Source organism: Carassius gibelio, chromosome A9 (genome assembly GCF_023724105.1).
Source record: "Carassius gibelio isolate Cgi1373 ecotype wild population from Czech Republic chromosome A9, carGib1.2-hapl.c, whole genome shotgun sequence".
Taxonomy (NCBI): Eukaryota; Metazoa; Chordata; class Actinopteri; order Cypriniformes; family Cyprinidae; genus Carassius; species Carassius gibelio.
Genome location: NC_068379.1, coordinates 5647079 through 5667599, shown reverse-complemented (window position 1 = coordinate 5667599; position 20521 = coordinate 5647079). Strand labels below are relative to the sequence as shown.

The window sequence follows — 20521 nt, the reverse complement described above, 5'->3', positions numbered from 1 at the left end:
TTCATAGAGAATCAATATATTTGTTTTTTTCGACACCAATGGATAATGGACCCCAGATCTGCTGGGTGTATGCTGTGGTTTATTGCCGTCTGTAGATTTTATTATTTTTCCCCCAGAATTCTTGGGTGATATGGGTAATGCTGTAACCTAATTCAGATGGGGAACCACCCACAGGAAATCCCCCTGAATGCTGCTGAGGTAATCAGGTTCTCCTAGACCTACCATCAGTTCTGACTTTTGGGTCATCAGAGTTGTGCGATATGACGTTGCAGTGTGGTCCCTCTTAGTTTCAGTTACCCAGAACAACCCCTCTCGCAAATGTTGCTATGTCTTGTATGTCAAAAAAAAAATAAAAAATAAAAAGAAATCTGTTTCCTTTGAGTTTAGGTTACCTTACGCTCATCAAAAGACAGGGAGACTGTCACAGGAAACAGCGTGTTTAATGCAGCGAAGACATTTACATGAGAAACTTTTCCTGTGCAGGAACATGATTGATCGTGGTTCAACAAAAACACAAGATAGATACAGGATTGCAATTCACACAGAATCTACCACATTTGTTCACTAAACAGAGTAAAAACCTTCCAAAAGCAAGAAAACTTTTCTGCGGGATATAGAAGTTTATGTTTAGGTCACACCTGAACCTGAAGTCAAAAACACCAGCTCTTTCTCCATCATTTACAACATGGGGGTCATTCGTGTCTCTCATATACACATTTGTAAAATGACTTTAATGATGAAGATGCTGAATTTTACTTTGTATTAGCACTAATGAGCACTAATCCAGGAACTTAATTTTCTATTATTTTCTCTTTCTTGATGTAGACACATTTGAATCTGTGTCCCTTCCGTTACTTAAGAATTAAATCAGCTGAATAGAGTGCAACTGTGCCTACTGACTTTTCTGACGCATTGGTTCCAGAATAATTTTTCCCACTCATTTTCCCCATACAAATGTAAAAAAGCTGAAATAATGCAAACAGATGGCTTCAACAAAAGCTTATGCCACTGATTAACAATCTCGTAGCTTAAAGTAGGTCTGTCATTAACAGTTTATAAGTAATCCGTAATTACGGAAGTAAAAATCCTGTCCGTTTTTCTCCATGGGGAAATTATTTTTATTTTTTTATATATAAAAATAATTTCCCCATGGAGAAAAACGGACAGGATTTTTACTTCAGGAACCCGACTGTTGCACTCTATTTGACATACATATAGGCTGCCTTTTTAAATAGATGAAGATTTTGTAGAAACCTTTACACAGCATTCAGGAAGCTAATGATCTGTATGATGGTTGGGATTTTCACTGTCTATCCCTAGGATGAGTTCAGAATTCCTCTAGTCCTGTACCTCATTATAAATTAGCCACTGGATTTTGTGAATGCACATCATTTAGCCTGTGAATTGTACTCATGGGATCCATAAATGTTCCCAACGCAGACTCAAATCTTGATTTATTGTTTTGATTTCTTTTCTCTGTGACTAAGTGTAAGTCCATTTCGTGTCAAAGCAAAAATAACTGCACAAACTAAAAAAAAAAAAAAGTTTTTGTTTCAGTTCAAAGGACACTAGTTAGAGCTCACCACCTTCTTTAATTAAAGGCACAGTTCACCCAAAAATGATTTACTCACAAAACAACCTTGGGATCAATCAAAACGACAAAGTATTCACACATCAAGCAGCTCATATGCTTTCTGGTAATTGCCATTGCACTGTGTGACGATCTCCTCCAGCATATCTGGCTCATAGTATGGAAACCTTTTCTGGAGTTCCAATAGGGTCCACATATGCTCATGATCTACAAGGAAAAACACAAACAAACTGTCAATGTAAAATAATATCTCCATACCTGAATCACTCTAAGTTAGCATTTCCATGCACAAAATTGCTTGAGCTTGAGGCTGCCAAAAAATGATGAGCAACACGGTCATTTGTTCCTAGAGACTTCAAATGCTGTATCTCTCACAGACATCCTTCTAATAATGTGTAGCTATGTACAGCAGTGCTGTAGCGCAAGATTGACCTCCCTGCTGGTTCATTTGGTTCATGGAGAAGGACAGACAGGGTGGGAGAAGTCGTCTCCACCGCAGTGCTTCTGCCAGCCTGTTCCACAAACAACAGCATCTTGATCCCACACAAACCACACACTAATGGACAAAACTAGCACTATGGCAGGCAGATGTCCCATGCACACAGATCCAAGGAAGATGGAAAGGCTGTCATTGGACATAAAAGCCAACAGAAAATAAATTAAATTAGGCAAGTGGAGAAAGGAGCAGAATACTCATGACAGTAATTGAAGTGTTCATTCAAGGAGTGCAATTTATTGGTAAGCTATATGTATTTCTAGGTCCTCAAACCAACAACCCTGACATTGCTAGCGCTATGTCATGATTCTGCCCTCGTGTCCTTGATTTTTCCTAGTCTTGAGGCAGGATCATGACAGGCCCGTGTTTTGTGTGCAAGCACATGGCCTTGTCTTTGGGTCATGTGCTTGTGTTGTCTCGTTTCCTTGCCCTTCCCCCTTGTTATCCTTGTTTTGTCATTTATTGCTTTAACTGTGTCACCTGTTATGTTATCACTAGACTCCCTATCTCAATCCCCTTGTGTTCGCTGTCTAGTGCGGTTCATTGTTACACTGTGAAAACATTGTGAGACCTGTGGATTGTATTTCTGTTGTGTGAGTACCAGAGTTAAGAGTCTTTTGTTTTATTATTTGTTTTTAGTCTAGTCTAAGTCTTGTTAAGTTATTTGTCTATTCCCTAGTCGTTGTTTCCCCCCCCTCGTGGGTTTTGTTGCATATATAATTTGAATCTGGTATAGTAGGACATTTTAGATGCAAGGGGCAGTGGTCAATTTTGAAAATTTTGCTTTGATAACTTGACTTCCATCAGGCTAATAGAAAGAAAACATTTAATATTAGACTTAATCGATTTGCATCTATTTTATTATCATACATATCTTTTTAAAGGAAAAAAAAGAAATCCCCACTTGAGTATGACTTAAATGCACTTTATAGTTTTATTTCCATTAATATTCCGAAGGTTTTTGTAGAGGGGCTTGTTCAGATTTCATTTGCATGATATACAGTACAGTATATTTGACATTTAATGCCTGAAAACATGGTGAAAATATACATTATTTTTCTGACTGCTGATTGTATTTTCTGATATATGGATCAATAAATAAGTATACAAAATCCCATTTGTAAACACCTTTGGGTTTAATATGTCTATAAAATTAAACAATGATTCTGAACCTGGCTTTATCAAATATCGACATTTGTCTGTTATGAAAATATATGCAAACAACTGCATATAAAATTAGATTAACACCTCACTGCTTATTTAAACATTGGATTTCAGAAAACTTGTAACAGAAAACAATTGCCTTAATTTACTGTGATTATTCAAATGGGTTAAGTATGGTGATATATTTTAGTTAATGTTTACTCTTGCTTTAAAGACAGAAAGCATCTAATAACTCATCCTTCAGCCTGTTAACTGTACTCATGGTGTTCATGTTCTGAAGCATCATAAGTCAGGGCAGGTCCTATCACTACTGTGAGTAAGCCGAACCGCAGACAGACGAGAGGTCATTCTGAGACTCTCTTGGTTCAGAAACAAACACATCTAAAGTTTCTGGTAATCAGAGACAGAGGTGTGAGTTTGAGAATCGGAGGACCTGGCTGACCCCAAACCTCAGCTGAGGAGACAACCTTTGGTCCTTGCGGTGATTCAGATGTAAGTGATGCCGAACACACAAACATAATGTGTCATCAGGCATCTGAGAAGATATGCAGACCGTTTCAACGTGAACGGCACATTAGTCCCACACCATCACACGGATGGGAAATCTGGCCGAAACAGCCACACCTCTTGGCAAAAAAAAGGTGAAGATCTCCACATATGAAGCTAGATTCAGACTGAATCAGATCCATAAGTCACTTGCAAATCCCAGTAAGGAGGCTAACGCAATATGTGTGAATCATACAGTTCCATGCCTTTTTGTCAGAACAGAATAAGCAATAGTTCTCCATTCCCGGATAGGAAGTAAATTCAGTATAAAACTGTTTTTTTAATTTTTGGTTTGCTTTCACTTTTATGTTTTTTTCCGAATTCCGAATTTCTGTAATTCTTTTATTTTATTTCAGTGGAACACAGATGAAGAGGTTTTGAATCCTCACGCAGCTATTTTTCATTGAACACTCCAAAGATGACACTATAAAAGCACTATAAACACTCTCCAAATGAAATCAAATGGTTTTGTGAGAACCAATGGCATTTTTATGATGCTATTGAAGTCCAGCCTGTCCCATAACACACTGTTAGGAGTTATGTGCAAAAAGGGGATGCAGCAGCTTGTCACTGGGACATTACCATTGAAGGGGTAACTTTATACATTATTTACTTCTAGAATGAGCATGTTAGTACCTTAGAGCAGTAATATATACCTTTTAATGGTGCTTTCACTGATGCTAAAGGACATAAGTCATTTTTAGAGTGTGACAGACATGCTGTGTGAATGCTGTGTTTTTATGACTCTCCCTGTGCTTATGCAGAAAAAAATAATAGCACACAGGTTTACAGCCACATCAGGGTAAGTAAATACTGACTGATTTTCATTTTTGGATGGTTTATTTCTTTAACCCACACTACAGCAGGGCAAGTCTGAAGACCGAATGGCATATTTCCAAAGTTTGACAATGCAGTCATACTGGATCTCGAAGAGCTAATCATTGTTTTTGCAGCAGTTGCTTCATACATACAATTGATAAATCTGTTGTCAGACGGGCATGCCAATAATTCAAGCTTCTCTCAGGCTAAATTAGTTTACTTTACAACAAAAGGCAAGGCAATTTGGACTTCAATGTAGAGTAAAAACACATTAACCATGCAGCTAGCTGCTGATTAATTTGTCACTTATTGATTCATTGACATTAACCTCTCATGCAGGCAGTTTGCATATCACAGTGGGATCTAAAAGCATCACGTGTCTGGAATACCAGGACATTTTTATTTACACAATGTGCTGTGCCGTCCAGCACCGGGGGTGTGAGATCTGTTCAATATCACACACAAGCGGAGGCTTTGAGACTCGAGAAGTCGACGCAATGGAGACGTTTCCAGAGGTGCTGTGAAATGAAACAGACCTAAACACACACAGTGCCATTGGAGATGCACATAAATCTTGTTTAAGACTCACCATCCTCCTCTGCACTTTCTGTGTGGACCTGTGATGGGTTGGGCACTGTGGATGGGGTGGAATCCTGTGGTTTGTCATCATTATCGTCATCATCCAGACAGACATTACTGCTTTCAGGGGTTTGGGTCACGGGTTGAGGCATTCTACCTGAACTGCTTGCCTCCAGACGGTCTAGGAAGGCCATGTTCACCCTGAAGAGAGCAATACATTATCAGAACTGTTCACAACTTGTTCTAAGCAATGAAGTACTCCTACTTGATTAGTACAGAGGTGTTCAGATGTCTGACACCACAATGAAATTCCAAATCTTTCTAATTTAGAACTGTACAACACATTTTAGAATTTTGACACTTTTAAAATAAAGAATTCTTTTACACTGTTTCTAGGGTTCTAACCGTGTGAAAAAGAAATGTGCTTAACACCTTAAAGTATATTAAAACATTAATTTGACCTCATGGTTTTTTAATAATCTTTTGTAATCCTTGTTAAAGTACACCTATTTTGATATTTTGACTAACATATTAAACATATGTATAGTAATTATCATTTTGTTGAGTGTTATTCAATATGCTACATTTAAACATACTGTAACATTATAAATACAAGTTCAACAGAAATTACACTGAAGTATATTTAGTTAAATGCTTGTCAGTATATTCAGCAGTACACTTTAACCATATTTCAAAGAAAACAGATTCATGAAATTATATACAAACATACTTAGATCCCATGTAAGTGGTCAGAGGCTCTTAAACATTTAGCTAATTGCATTCATTTAAACAAAATTATTTTTCAATGCAATTAACAATTAATCGTCATTTACATTACACAAGTATATTTTTATTAAAGTAAGCTATTTCTGCAATAAGTATTTTTTTCACTAAAGTGTAGTTCTTTTTCACAAGGGTATGACATTTTTCGAAAAATGTCATGAAACCTGTACTTTCTGATGCCCATCCACTTCCATTGTGCAGCTCAGACATTCTGCTAAATATCTCCTTTGGTGTTTAATTTTTTGAATCTATAATTTTAACAGACAATGCTCCTCTGAATCATCTCAAATCACTCTGGAGAACCTGATTATCAGGTTTTACACAAACTTGTGGAGTTCACACAGTCATTGTGGAGTCATTAAAGCAACCAAAATACTAAGGGATTCCGAAATGTATGCTATTTTTCCAATTGAACTTCTCATTCAAATTGCAATGTTGACAATATAATTTGTAATGAAAAAAAAAATGGCATCAAATTAGAAATATGCATAAAATAAGCATTTTTACTAGTGGTCACAGACTCCTTTATTAATTCTGACAGTCATGGCTTTTTTAGCGGTCTGTCATGATTAGGCGCCCATACCGCCGATGGTCAGCTCCAGTCAGGCTCTTCCTGTCCTCCTCCTGTTGTTTTTGTTGTTCCTCCAAAATTTCTGCCTGGAAATATTAAGTTAATGAAAATTTGATATCCAACAGAAAGGTTTCCTCTACTTATGGAAAGGCATTCAAAGTCTGTAGCTATAATCATTTAATTGCATTTTTGCATGAATAAACAACAATATGGACATGATAGGTCGGGCTGACCTTTTGTCTTTGATGCATATCAGTGAATTAAGTTCATGTTTGACCGACAAAGAGGCATTCAAAGCCACAGAAATACCACTATCTAGCCAGCTGGAAAACACCTACACCACTCAATCCATGACTACCTTATATAACCGAGAACATGCTAATCAATAGTGTATGCTAGGCAGAGTTAGTTCTTTTTCTTGGCAAAGCCCAGACATTTAGTTGTGGTGTTCCTTCGAACCAAAAGTTTAGGTGATGTTTGTAAGCTCTCAGTCCATCTGTTTCACTTCCTGTTCTTTACCTTTCTCCTCTGCTCCTCTTTCTTCTTAAGCAGGTCAGCGTCCTCCTCTTCTCTTCTGGCTTCCCTGTACTCATGATATTTAGCCTGTTAAGAAAAAATGACCACATAATGAAATCTAGTAATGTGCGATTTTTATTTGTATTTTATTTGTATTTTTTTACTATGCTGAGTTTCCTGAATGTCCTGAATAATACATGATTAAACATGTTTCTTAAGGTGTGGTCACATTTGTTATTGTTCTGCAAAATTCTGTGTGAGAAACCCAGTTATTCTAATATCTACACAATTGGGAGTTGCACATGAGGACAAAAAACTTCCACAAGTTTCGCTCCTTTTCAAGTTGGTCTCATTTATTCTCCACATTGAGTAACAAAAACCTGCTTGGTTTGGAAGTGACTTCTGTGTAAGTGGTGCTTCTTACATCTCTACACTATTGAAAAGAGACAGTGGAACTTTTTTTGCACATGGAATTTCACTAATGTGGCTTCACCTTTAGTTGCCGTTCACAAACAATGCATTTTTTGTATTCAAAAACATAAGAGAATAGAACGCTTGCATCTCAAGATGCATTTTTTAAAAGTTTAGCTTTAGATACTCTGCATTAAAAATGAAATTCTCATAGTGCAAGACACTTCCAGTCCGACCACTGGTGATCTACTACACATAAAAATGTCTCTAATATGACTGGTTGTCTTTACAAACCATTGTAAATTTAAACCAAATTTAAAACAAAGAGGAAGTTAAAGAAGAACTGATCAATGGATTTAACAAAATTTGCAAGTGTTAAAGACATCAGAGGCAGTTATAAGCAAGTAAACTAGTTATCAACATCCAGAGCTTTAGGATTTATAAAGACCTTTGTGAATTGTTTAAATCAAATACATTTTGGTTTCCTTTTTTTTCATTTAAAATATGTATTTCATGAATCAGTGCAACAAATACTATGACAAACTGCAAACCGATACTCACTGATAAAACTGTGTTCAGTTACACGTGAGAACATGAGAACTCAGTGTCTCATGCTCAATGCTGCTCTGCATACAGGTTCAGTGAGTTTCAGTTGTCAACAAAAAAGGAGCTTTAAAGTCTAAAATAAAAGTTTGATGCTTTTTTTAATAACAATAATAATAATAATAATACATATATTTATTTTACATAATAATAGTATTATTGCAATAAAAAAAATGATATATTACTTCTCTGATTTTTTTTTATTTAAAAAAGGGTGTAAAGTAGTGCTTTAAAGATGAGAGGGTTTTACTGTCTAACAACTAAACAAAGCCCACCAATTAAGTCATTATGAACCATCCCTAGACAAATCCACACTTGATCCCAGCCTTTGTCCGTACAGTACGACCCCTGAGGGTGAGCCCATCACATATTTTAGCACAAGACTGAGTGTCAGCTGTGATGTTTCTCTAAGATTCTCATGGCCCTGTTCAGAAAGACTCTGTAAGGAGAGGCCAACAGAGAGCCTGGAAGCTGAAGAGATCTTTGTGTGTTTGGTCAGGCGGCCCGGGGACAGCAAGCAGGGGCTGTTGTGTTTGAAATGGCCAGAGAGTAAGGGGAATAGGTGGGACGACCTGGGCCTGGCATCCTGGGAAGCCAATACAAAGGATCCTTTGCACAAACAGAGGATATGGAGGAGATTAATCTGTCTTGTGGAAGCATCACTGAAAGCATAACAATTCTCAATGGCCACAAAACCACATCAAGAACCCGTCTTTCCACAAATTCTTTGATCGGTGGGCTTACGACATTTAGATTGGACCGTTTTGTTACTTGGCCCGGAGGTTGTCCAGCCACTTAAGTCAATACAAAATAAAGCACTTTCGAAAGGCCTCCGCTCCTGGTAAGTCAAGAGAGCCAGTTCAAAACACTGTTGCGTGTATTGTGTAGCATGGCTCTACAGTAGTAATGCACAATCTGTCTATTAGAGGGATTTTCCCAATTAGTCATCCACAGGGAAGTCCTCAAAAGTCTAAAACAAGGAACAATTGCAGTGTTGAATGGCGCACAACAAAACATCCAAGACAATTTTAACAGTGCTGTCAGATGCCACTTTTAGTAGTTTGTGCTACATACGAGGCAGCTATCAAACCTCTCATGGTCAGCCCAGCCCTCAATGCACACCAGTCATGGTCAGAAATTAACCAGGGCTTGGGGCTAATTTCCACTAAATGTGTCAAAAAATCCCTGCAGCAAACTCCTCTATTTGACCTGTGATCTAACACTTGATTTATTTGAATACATGACATTCCAGGCCTCTGTCAGTGATGTCTGTAGAAACTGTAGTCACTTTTGTCACTACAAAACAACATATGTGTTGTAATATATAACATTGCTTGACATTTGAATAATAAATATGTTTGCCATGACAGAATGTATATTTATACCTGTACCAGATCTAAACAGGTGGAGCTGGGGAGGAAGAACGGAAAAATATATCTTAAAGTCATTGTATGCTGCCAATAGGCTGGCATGCTGCAGATGATGTATATGTGCAATATGAATTAATGATGTAATAGTAAATACAGTAGTAATGTTACAAAAGATTCCTATTGCAAATAAATGCTTTTGATTAAAATAATCCTAAAAAAAAGAAGAAGAAAACATGCATGGTTTCCACAAAAATATTCAGCAGCACTGGAGTAATGCTGCTGGAGTAAATTCAGCTTTGCATCACATTAATAAATTATATTTTAAACCACATTAACATACAAAACTGTTATTTTAACTATTTCGCAAGTATTACAAAAGCATGCAACATCTTGTTATGATGTCCTGAATGTCTTTCAATTATTTTGCTAATTTCCTTTTGATTTGAGTTTATCTAAGAGCGCCATAACATTCTGCTGCCTACAGCATGGTTGAGCCCTTCGTACTTTTAATGATTCTTCAAGCAGACCGTTTTAGAACAGGTCTGCCAAAATAAATATCTCATTGTTTGGTGACCACAAGAGCATTCTGAAGCACACCGAACCTGCTTAAAATTCAAGTGAAATCATGTGGCTTAGCTGTAATTAGCGCCTCTAAAAATGCATCCTGTCAGTCTGCTTATGTCACAGGTTCAGACTCTGGCTCCTTTCCAGGTACTTTCACTCAAACCATACAGGTTATTCCACCCCAGTCTCTCACAGACCCCTCTCTGCCTTTAGTGAGGCGGTTTCGCTGTGAACTTTGGGAAGTCCCCTGAACTCTGCTTGCCTCACCATTCAGAAGCTACACTTGCGACTTTGCGCTGACTGACCGTAAAAACAGAAGTCTGCATGTTTACAACTGAGGAAGCTCTATGATGGACTCAGTCAGCGATCTCCGGTGTGAGGCTAATGAGGAGATAATTGCTGCAGTCCAACATGCCATGTCAACGAAAGCTCCCGAGTGAGGACTGTTTGCTTTGAAAATATGTATCAAAGACCGATCAATTGGTGTGAATTATTCCAGTGCTTTGGGCTGTAACCTCAGTGCCACAGCTATGCACAAGAGGCTTGAACTCAGGCCTATGGAGCACGCAGTGCATTTTTGGCCTCTGTCTTACCCAGGATGATGCTGGTATGGAATTGCCTGCTGCCATAGAAACGCTACTGCTTGACCTCTCAATTCTTTGAAGAAACTCATCTGTTTTCCTGCAGGAGGAAAGGACATAATTGTGATTACAGGGATAGCTCATCCAAAAAAAAAAGACAATTCTGTCAGCATTTACTCATCCTTATGTTGTTCCAAACCCATATGATTTTCTTTGTCCCAGAAATAAAACAAACAAACAAACAACAATAACAACAAAAACACAAAACAAAACATGCACCGAAATGTGTGTAAGTCGTCCGAGAAAAAGACTGATATTTAAAAAGCATTTTATTGACTATTGACTATGGCTGCTCTCAAATCTCATTCATGTGTTAAAATTATAATTGTATACAGACATCAGTATTAGTTTGTTATACTGGCCTTCATTCATACATTCAATGAAAAAAATATTTAAAATATATTATATTTAAAATAATGCTGTTTTCACGTTTTCCACATTCATTTTTATATTCAGTGTGAACATATATTTCTTACATAAAATTTTAATGTTAGGTGTAAATAATCAGGATTATTTACAGAAATGTGTGTGATTAGTTAATTTTTGTAATAAGATATACATATATATATTTTATAGATATTAAATTGTTAATTGAAAAATAAATGTACATTTTATGACTATGTATAATAACATCACTCAAAAATGCTTCTTCTGTGATTTGTAACCAATCGCCTAATATTAATTTGCCAAAATTAATATGCACATACTTAAATTATTTGGATTTTAAAAGGGGAACAGTTTTAATGAACAAAAACTTTAGAAAACTAAGAATATGGTGCAGAATTTTAATGGACTCCCATTATGATGCTTTTATGATTTTTTATGTATTTATTTACTTTTTGCCAAATTGCAACTTAATCTCGTCACATTTTGCTTTCACTTTATTATAAAGAACGGAGTGAGAATCCAGTTTCCTCTTTTGTATGTGACTTTGATGGAAGAAATAAAGCTATACGGGTTTGTGACGATGCAATAGTAAACGATGACCGAAGCTTCCCAGCAGCATCTTGCAGGGTTCCTTGTAATCGTTTTCAATAATCTCTTCACAGCCTCTAAACAAAAGGCATAGTTTTTACTGAACTTGAGCTAAAGATAAACCTGTGCATTCCGATTTATTGTTTTTGGATAAATGCCAATAGTGCAGCTTAACATCCTACTTCCTCCTTTTAAACCAAGCACACCTTAAATCTGGCAAGTTCTAAGAAAAATGCTTACATACCTTTGCTTGTCGTGTTGGTACAGATTCTGTCTCTGTTTTTCTTCTTGCTTTTTCCTCATCTCTAGTTTATTGGCCTGCAATGCATTAAACACAATATGTTCACTTTAGTGTTAAAATGCTTTATTCTTTTCAACTTAATATGTAAGTTAACTACAGTATAAGCAAGCCATTTGTAGATGGAGTCCTCCAAAATATAACTATACTATAACAACATTACTCAGTCTGTTTAAGCAGACTGACCAGCTTGACATTGAGTAGCAAGACTGGCTCATTCAATGCTGTCAGTTTATGGCAGAACTTTCAGTTCTGACTGACCAGTGGCAGACAGTAAGAAACCTGTTTGAATACAATCAATCAGCATTTTTACAATTCTATTTACAGTAGCTAGTGCCACATATCTCCTCTCCCCCCACACACATTTTGATTTTTCCATATTCATTGATTTTTACTGAGCTTTCCAAACACATGCATGCATTTTCTGTTACCAGGAAGAGAATTGTATTATTATTATTCAACATATTTAAAAATGATTCCTGCCATTTTCTCATTCTTCAGCTAATGGCGCCTCTGAAGCACCATGTCATTTGCAGTGTGATGATCATTTGGCATTAATAGCCCATTGTAACTAAACTACAAACTTTCTCTTTACGTTTAATTTCATTTGGACACTTAAGGGACACTTCATTAACTAGTTGCTTATTAACATGCATATAACTAGTATATAGGCTGTTTAATAATGCTTATAAAACACATATTCTACATCCCTTAATCCTACACAATACCTAAACATAACAACTACCTTACTAAATATTAATAATTAGATTCAATAATTATAAGTTTATTGAAGCAAAAGCCATAGTTAGTAGTTAGTTAATAACTAGAATCGGTCCTAAAAATAAAGAGTAACTATACATATAAAGGAAATATAAAAATAGAGTGTTGTCCATCCGAGACCACTAGTGAAAATGTAACATTTTTCTAATTTAATATAACATTTTTCATTCATCTGATTAAATTAAGTTTTAATAGTGAACTTTAAATAGTGCAGAATCTTTAAATTGTAGTTAATATTTCTAATATTTCAATATTTACTTTGTTTAATTTAATTATATTACATCTCAACGTTTTAAGCAAAACATTTTTATTTAATGTAATTTGTTTTTATTTTTGAACCACATATTTCCATAGTGCTGTCATTCTTTTGTCATTCCCAGATTGCACTTTGTTAGATGCGGACTGCATTTCACTGGCTCTGTATTTGTAATCTCCACAATGACAATAAAGTTCAATCTAATCTAATTAAAAACTTTTTCTTCAACTGTTTTTTTATTTCCAGTATTACAGTATTCCAAGCTTATCTACAATCCTGAGATCCCTAAAGTAAACCATTATTACACTCCAAGAACAATGACCAGAGTGTGTTTTAGCAAATGAACTGTGGTTGCTCAAATAATTAGACTCATGCAGCAGCAACACTGAAGGCTAAAGTCTAATCATATAGCATTTAATTGAAAGGAATATGATAACGTGGACATTGCCTGCAGTGACATCTGGAGTTATAAAGTCTGAATTACAAAGGCATCATAAAAAGCACTGAATCCAGACACAAGCCAGATGAGCAAGTTTGGCAGATGCATGAGAGTAACACAATGCCCTGCAGAAATGTTATAAAAAGGCAGATGTAAACAATTTCTTGGCCTGTACCTTCTCTCGTTGCATTGCCTTCATCTTCTCATACTCCTCCTGCTCTGCCTGTCTCTTCTTTTTATCCATTTCCTCTTTTTGAAGCTGTGGAGATATTCAAATGCACTGTAAGTGTGCAAGTATTTGGGCAAGGAATCAGACATTTTAAACAGGTACTCCTAAACCTTTTTTCTCAGCTTTGACTGGCGTGATTCTTCCTGCTGTCTCTGTCTGACTTCTGACAGTGATACTGCTCCACCTGTGAGAGTGAATACATCAGCGGCTTTAGATGTTTCTTTCATTTGCTAAGTGTCTTCTTTTTTTCAGATCAGTACTTCCATATATTTCATCTCCACATTACCTAGTTTCTCTGGAGCCAGCTGAATGGGACCAGGGCGATTCTCCTCTTTCCATCTCCTCAGTTTCTCCTCTTCTTCCTGTGCAACTGCAGAGAGTGAAAGAAATGAGTTTAATCTCTACACTTAAATGGGATAGTGTGACAAAGACTGAAGCTCAGGGCTTGCAAAGTGCACGCTACAGTTTTCTAAGACGGGATTAAATTAAAGGCTGGAATGCACCTCACAGATTTTGCAGGGTTGTCTCCCCACAGACCCCCCCCCCCCAAGTCTGAGTTAGTTTGCAGATTTTGGGAATTCTGAGTTAATAGATTTCATGGAGTGTATGATTAAAGCAGGGGAGCCCAATACTGTTCCTGGAGATCTACCTACCAGCAGAATTCAAGTCCAGCCCTGATCAAAAACACCTGTCTGTAATTATCATCTTTTAAATTCACACTACAGGATTTTAAACCCAATTTAAGTTAATGAGCTCGCACAAAGGTGATCAGGGTTTGAGCTGAACTTTGTAGGAAGGTACTGTAGATCTTCGGGAACAGGACAAATTTAATCAGGTCATTTAAGATACAGAGTTTGTTTTTTCATCCAAACATACAGTATATTTGGTGAAATGTAGCATTACATCACCTGCTCACCAGTGGATCCTCTGCAGTGAATGGGTGCCGTCAGAATGAGAGTCCGAACAGCTGATAAAACATCACAAAAATCCACACCACTCAAGTCCATCAATTCATGGCTTGTGAAGTGAAATGCTGCGTGTTTGTAAGAAATAAATTCATCATTAATAATTAATAACAAAAATGCAGCTTTTTCAACATCAAGAAGTTAACTGATGGACTGGACTCGTGTACATTACGTGCGGATTATTGTGATGTTTTATCAGCTGTTTGGACCCTCATTCTGATGGCACCCATCCACTGCAGAGGATCCACTGGTGAGCAAGTGATGTACAGTAATGCAGTGGTTCCCAACCACGTTCCTGGAGGCCCCCCAACACTGCACATTTTGCATCTCTCCTTTTGGCTGACACACCCATTTCAGGTCTTGGAGTCTCTACTAATGAGATAATGATCTGAATCAGATGTGTTTGGTTATGGTGACATGGAAAACATGCAGTGCTGGGGGGCCTCCAGGAACATGGTTGGGAACCACTGATGTAATGCTACTTTTCTCTAAATCTGTTCTGATGAAGAAACAAATTCATCTACATCTTGGATGGCCTGAGGGTGAGTAGATTTTAAGCAAACTATAATTTTTGTACGAATAATTTTTTATGGGTCATATAATGAGATTTTAATTTTTCCTTTCTCTTTGGAGTGTTAAAAGCACTTGGTGCATGAAAAAGATCTTGGTGCATAAAAAAGTCTCAAATCCAAAGAGATCTTTATCAAAGTTAAGACTTTGCCACGACCCCTAAAACAGCTCGTTCTAACACGCCCCCACATGTCTACGTCACTATGTGGAAATATTTGCGTAATGAAAGAAGAAAGAAGGCGTGGTTTCAGGAACTGCAGTTAATGTTGAAGGAGTCATGTCAGGGAGATACTGTGTGTATCTAGGTGAAAGCAAAACCACTCCTTTTGGCCTTCAGAAAGTAGACGCATTTAGTAATCTTTAAGATCACTTACAACAGAACAGCAATGCATTTTATGGATGACCGTTTCATGTGCTTGTCATAAGGAGGGACTTTGTAGAAAACGATGCGCTTGAGAGAGGCCGGGCATAGAGGACCTACAATACTGTACAGTATTTCAAAAATAATGTGTTTTTGAAAATTAAAGCATGTCAACATATTCTGTTACACCAAATGCACAAAATATTATCTCTAAAAAAGCATCATATGTTCACAAAATTGTGTCAACCATAAAATGCATTGCACAAATTCGAACATCTGGGTTGTGCTGTTCTGTTTTAAGTTAATCTTAACCAATGATTCCTCATTGCATCTACTTCAGGAAGGCCAAACACACAGCATCTCCCTGATATGGCTGCATCAACCCTACTGCGGTTCCTAAAACCACCCCTTCTTTCCTTGCGTTTTAGCCTGGCCCGAATCAGCCTTCTCTTTTAGATAGAACAATTCCTTTTGTGGGAACCTTTGAGCTTTGTAACTCTGCAGATCTTATAATTGGACAAATAGCTACATGACACATTAAAAAAATGCATCATGTGACCCCTTTAAAATAATATTGAACTACATTAACAACAACAACAGCAACAACAAAATCTGTTCTCTCTTGCAGACACAAATAAACAAGCTGTAATTGCACTTGATGGTAACAATTAGAGAAACATCTGGATCACATGAAGATGGAAAATACAACAACAGTCGTGTCATGACTTACTCCTCTGCAGTTTGCTCCTTTTTGATTCATTTGGTGGTATCTTGGTGTATCCATCAGCACTGTGGGCAAATGGCATGCATTAGGTACATTTTCTTCCATAAAGTCAGAATTTTTCACAAACAACTTTGGGGAACTTCCCTGCATCCCAAACATATTTGATGGTGACACAATACACAACCTCCAAGTAATGCAGTTGTCAAAAGCCATTAAAATAACATCAGAATCATAGCTGATACCCTGATATCACAAATGACCCCAAATGTGCTGCCTGATGATGACACATAAAACAACAAGTCATGAGCTATAAATCAAAAAGATTAGATTTAGGCATGATTATTGCTAAGTAAATAAATAAGCTACACAAATAGAAATAGCAAGTGTACTTAAACGAAAACTTCATTAAAAAAAAGGCTAATTTTCCAACTTCTCTAGCATGAAACAGTTGAGTTTTACCATTTTTTAATCCATTCAGCTGATCTCCGGGTCTGGCGGTAGCACTTTTAGCTTAGCTTAACATAGATCATTGAATCTGATTAGACAGTTTTCAAAAATGACCAAAGAGTTTGAAAAATTGAAAAGTTGTGATTTTCTAGGCTGATATGGCTTTTCATTTTCCATCAATCTTAGTACACAATGTAACTACAGAAGAGTCAAGTTTTAAATAGGACAAATAACTCTTTGGTCATTTTTGAGCTAGATGCTAACGGTCTAATCAGATGCAATGATCTATGCTAACCTAAGATAAAAGTGCTATTGCCAGACCCGGAGAATGGCTGAATGGATTCACGAAAATGAGGCTATTTTTTTATTTATTTTATTTTTTTTAAAGTGGAGTGTTCCTTAAAGTTCAGGCAACAGTTCAGGGCCCGGTTCCCAAACAAAATCTTATCGCTAAGTAGTAATTAACCTATTCCTTAACCTCTCTCTTAACGTTATGGCACGATTCCCGACACATTCATATGTTAAGCATATCTTCTGTAAGTCACACATTCGTAAGGTTGGTCTGGTCCATTCGTAAGCTCTCTCTTAGCATTGTTTGAGCTCAAGACGCTACTGTGCAGCAGTCTTTAGAAATCAGCGAAGTGCCGTACAATTTAAACTATGGTATGTTGACAATGTTGTGGCTCAAAAATGATTTTATTTTATGGCCATTTTAAGACTAATAATAAAATATGTTCACAATGGATACAGGCCTATTTATGAAGTTGACTTTATTTGGTATCAGAACTAATATGGTGGTAATTAGCCTAGGCTATTTATTAATTTCATTAAAGTGTTAAAATTGGCAATCACTTTTGATAATAAAAATCTGGCAAACAATTTGGCTCTAAATGGCTAAGATCTGCAAATGGGTAGTGGTGTCCAGTGAGCAACCAAATATGGCAGTGATCCAACGTGTCCTTGTATTGAATCAAAGATGGTGCCGGCCGCGGAGCCGTTTGGTCCATGTCAATTTTTTTATTTGGCAAAACTTAAGCCCTTTTGACATTTTGCCTGACGTGGCTATATTAAAAAAATTTCGCCCCCCCAGACAACTCATTATGGAGCTGCTAGACCTTGTCAGACCTGCACTTGCCAGGCTAACGCGGCGGAATTTTGCTTTAAGCCCTGAAGTCCAGCTGCATGCAGCGCTAAGGTTTTTTCTACAGGGAGCTACATCGAGGTCGTGGGAGAGGGCTACGGTCTAAACAAGACCTCAGTGTGAAGGTACTTCTACACTGTCACCAACGCCCTTCTGGATAACATCCGGCTGCCGGCAACACGTCAGGAGGTCCAGCAGGTGCAGCAGGGCTGTCATGCCATTGCTGGCATCCCCAGAGTCTTGGGCCTGGTGGATGGCACACTCATCCCTATCGCCAATCCATCAGTGATTGATCAGGCGTGCATATCGCGAAAGGGATACGTGGCCATAATCGGCAGGTTATAGGGGACCATAGGGGTGTGATCCCCGACCTGGTGGCAAGGTCCAGCAAAACTTCAAGTTCCTTTGATGAGAATCTTGGTGCCCTTCTTTACGTTGCTTCCCCACCATCTGTATCTAACTCTCTCTCTGTTCATTGTAGATAGGTTGCTTTTTATTGAAAACATTAACCAATGGCAATCAATACCACATTAAACAGAAGTAGCTGCAGCTGCTCGCTAATCAATTCTGATTGTAAAGTATCTTACCATTAATATAAAAGTGTATTACATAATTTTTAGAAGTCATTAAACCCATGTCAAGAAGCAGCACAAGTGGCACAACAGGATAAGGAGGGTGGATGATTAGCGAGGGATACCCGTTCGTCTAACGTCACAACATATCATGTGAACATATTACTGACCATTTGATAATTTAATTAATAGTCTATATTTAACTGATAACAAACTATGTTTAAGTAAATGTTACTGGAAAAATTTGAGGATTATTTAATTTGCATAGAACGTGTTGTCTTTCTTAACGCCGTAATACACCTTTGCGTGATTCCTGAGCAATCGATGCAAACTAATTCAGCACCTTCACTTGGGACAGCACCTTTTTTGTAATGTCGAACGACCGAAAGAGGCAAGAGTGTTAAGAAGCTTCCTAAGGGACACTTCGGGGAACACACTTAGGAACATAAACAACTTTGGTAAGATATATCTTTTGAGTCTTCTTAGCACTAAGAGTGAGTGTTATCAGGAAACCGGGCCCAGCACTGTTGAAAAAAAAAACCTTAGTACTGATTAAGCAAACCAATGACATAGACTCAAATTTGGAATTCCCCTTACAAAATGCAACCTCATGCAACCATTCCAGCAAAAATACCACATTATGACAATAATTATTTGCAGTTATGAGGAGCCTAATTGTTGTTTCTACAATACGTTTAAATAAGTTTAAAGTTAAATTTAAATGACATAAAGCTTCTCACATCATTATATATATATATATATATATATATATATATATATATATATATATATATATATATATATATATATATATACTATTTGAACAATAATGTCTGCACTGTCTGATCATTTGTCGATTTTATTTACATAGTTGATGATGTGTCAGGTGATAGTAGCATGTGTTTACTCCTTTACTAAAAATGACAAGTTAACAAGATATTTAACAATATACACAATGTAAATAAAAGTAAATATATAGATAGAACTTAAGACATTATAGATTAAGTTTCCTTAATATACAATATGTTTAAATAAGTGTTATATTATAGGCTATAAATAGCTGGTATAATGATAGCAGACATGGTTAAGTTTAATCAAGATTTGCTCAAAAAATTGCCTGTTTTTATTCGATATATGTCTACTGTGCACTATATGTACTGTCTACCAGAGGATTGATGTGGTTATTTTTTTGTTTGTTTGTTGTGTATGATACTATTTATTTATCGTTTTTTTTTATGTTTTAATGTTGTTATTTACTATCCCAACAGTAAGTAATGATTCGAAGAGAGAGAGAGAGAGAGAGAGAGAAAGAGAAAATGTGAGCATGACAGTAATTTCGGACTCGATAGTAAATATTAGTACTGGAAGTTTCGCTTCCCCAGAACGTTTTGCCAGAAACGAAAGTGAAACTAAACTTGCTGCTGGTTTATAAACCGAGAAGAAACTATGGAAATAAATGAACGATTGCATTACCAAAATGACCAATCGTTAGCTCAAACACGTCGAAATAACGATTGCCTACATTTAAATAATGTTAAAAACGTAAAAAAATAAAAAATAAAAACAATGTTATGCATTTAAATGTAGAATATTGATTTATATCATATCCTATTATTATATATATATATATATATATATATATATATATATATATATATATATATATATATATATATATATATATATAATATTAGGCTATAGCAAACATAAACACCTTGCATGAGAGTAAACTGTTGACATTGTACTGTTATACTTACTGTGTTGGCTGATTCTGAGGGTTTGAAGTACTAGGTGAGTTATTCTCACAATAATATTCATTCGTTTGCTCGCTGTTCGGTATATTGTTGTTTTGATTTACTGGATGTCCTCTATATGCCCCTCTTCCTTCGGAATTAGGATTTAGATGTGTAGCTCGATCCATGCTATAGTATGTTCTGTCGAGTGACTCCTGACCTTTCCACGCACATGAACAGCTGATCACTGGCTCTGGCAGCGAGTTGGTTATGGCATCGATGGCAAGTCTCTCTGTGTGGGATTCCCCGCTAAACACCAGTATTTATATGCAACATAGTGCGTTAAAGCTTTTTAAACACATGATAAATAAATATAA

The 20521-nt window shown here is 36.7% G+C and overlaps 1 protein-coding gene across 1 annotated transcript; it reads right to left on the bottom strand.

Moving 5' to 3' along the window:
* Nucleotides 1–424: 424 nt before the first annotated feature.
* LOC128019517 (epithelial-stromal interaction protein 1) lies at nt 425–20521 on the bottom strand. Its single transcript, XM_052605523.1, has 11 exons — nt 20169–20521; nt 16258–16316; nt 13918–14001; nt 13742–13815; nt 13578–13661; nt 11874–11947; nt 10607–10694; nt 7069–7152; nt 6562–6635; nt 5206–5396; nt 425–1798 (listed from the first exon to the last, which is right to left on the bottom strand). The coding sequence occupies exons 1-11, from the start codon at nt 20330–20332 to the stop codon at nt 1668–1670; spliced, it is 1107 nt and encodes a 368-aa protein (XP_052461483.1). The 5' UTR covers nt 20333–20521; the 3' UTR covers nt 425–1667.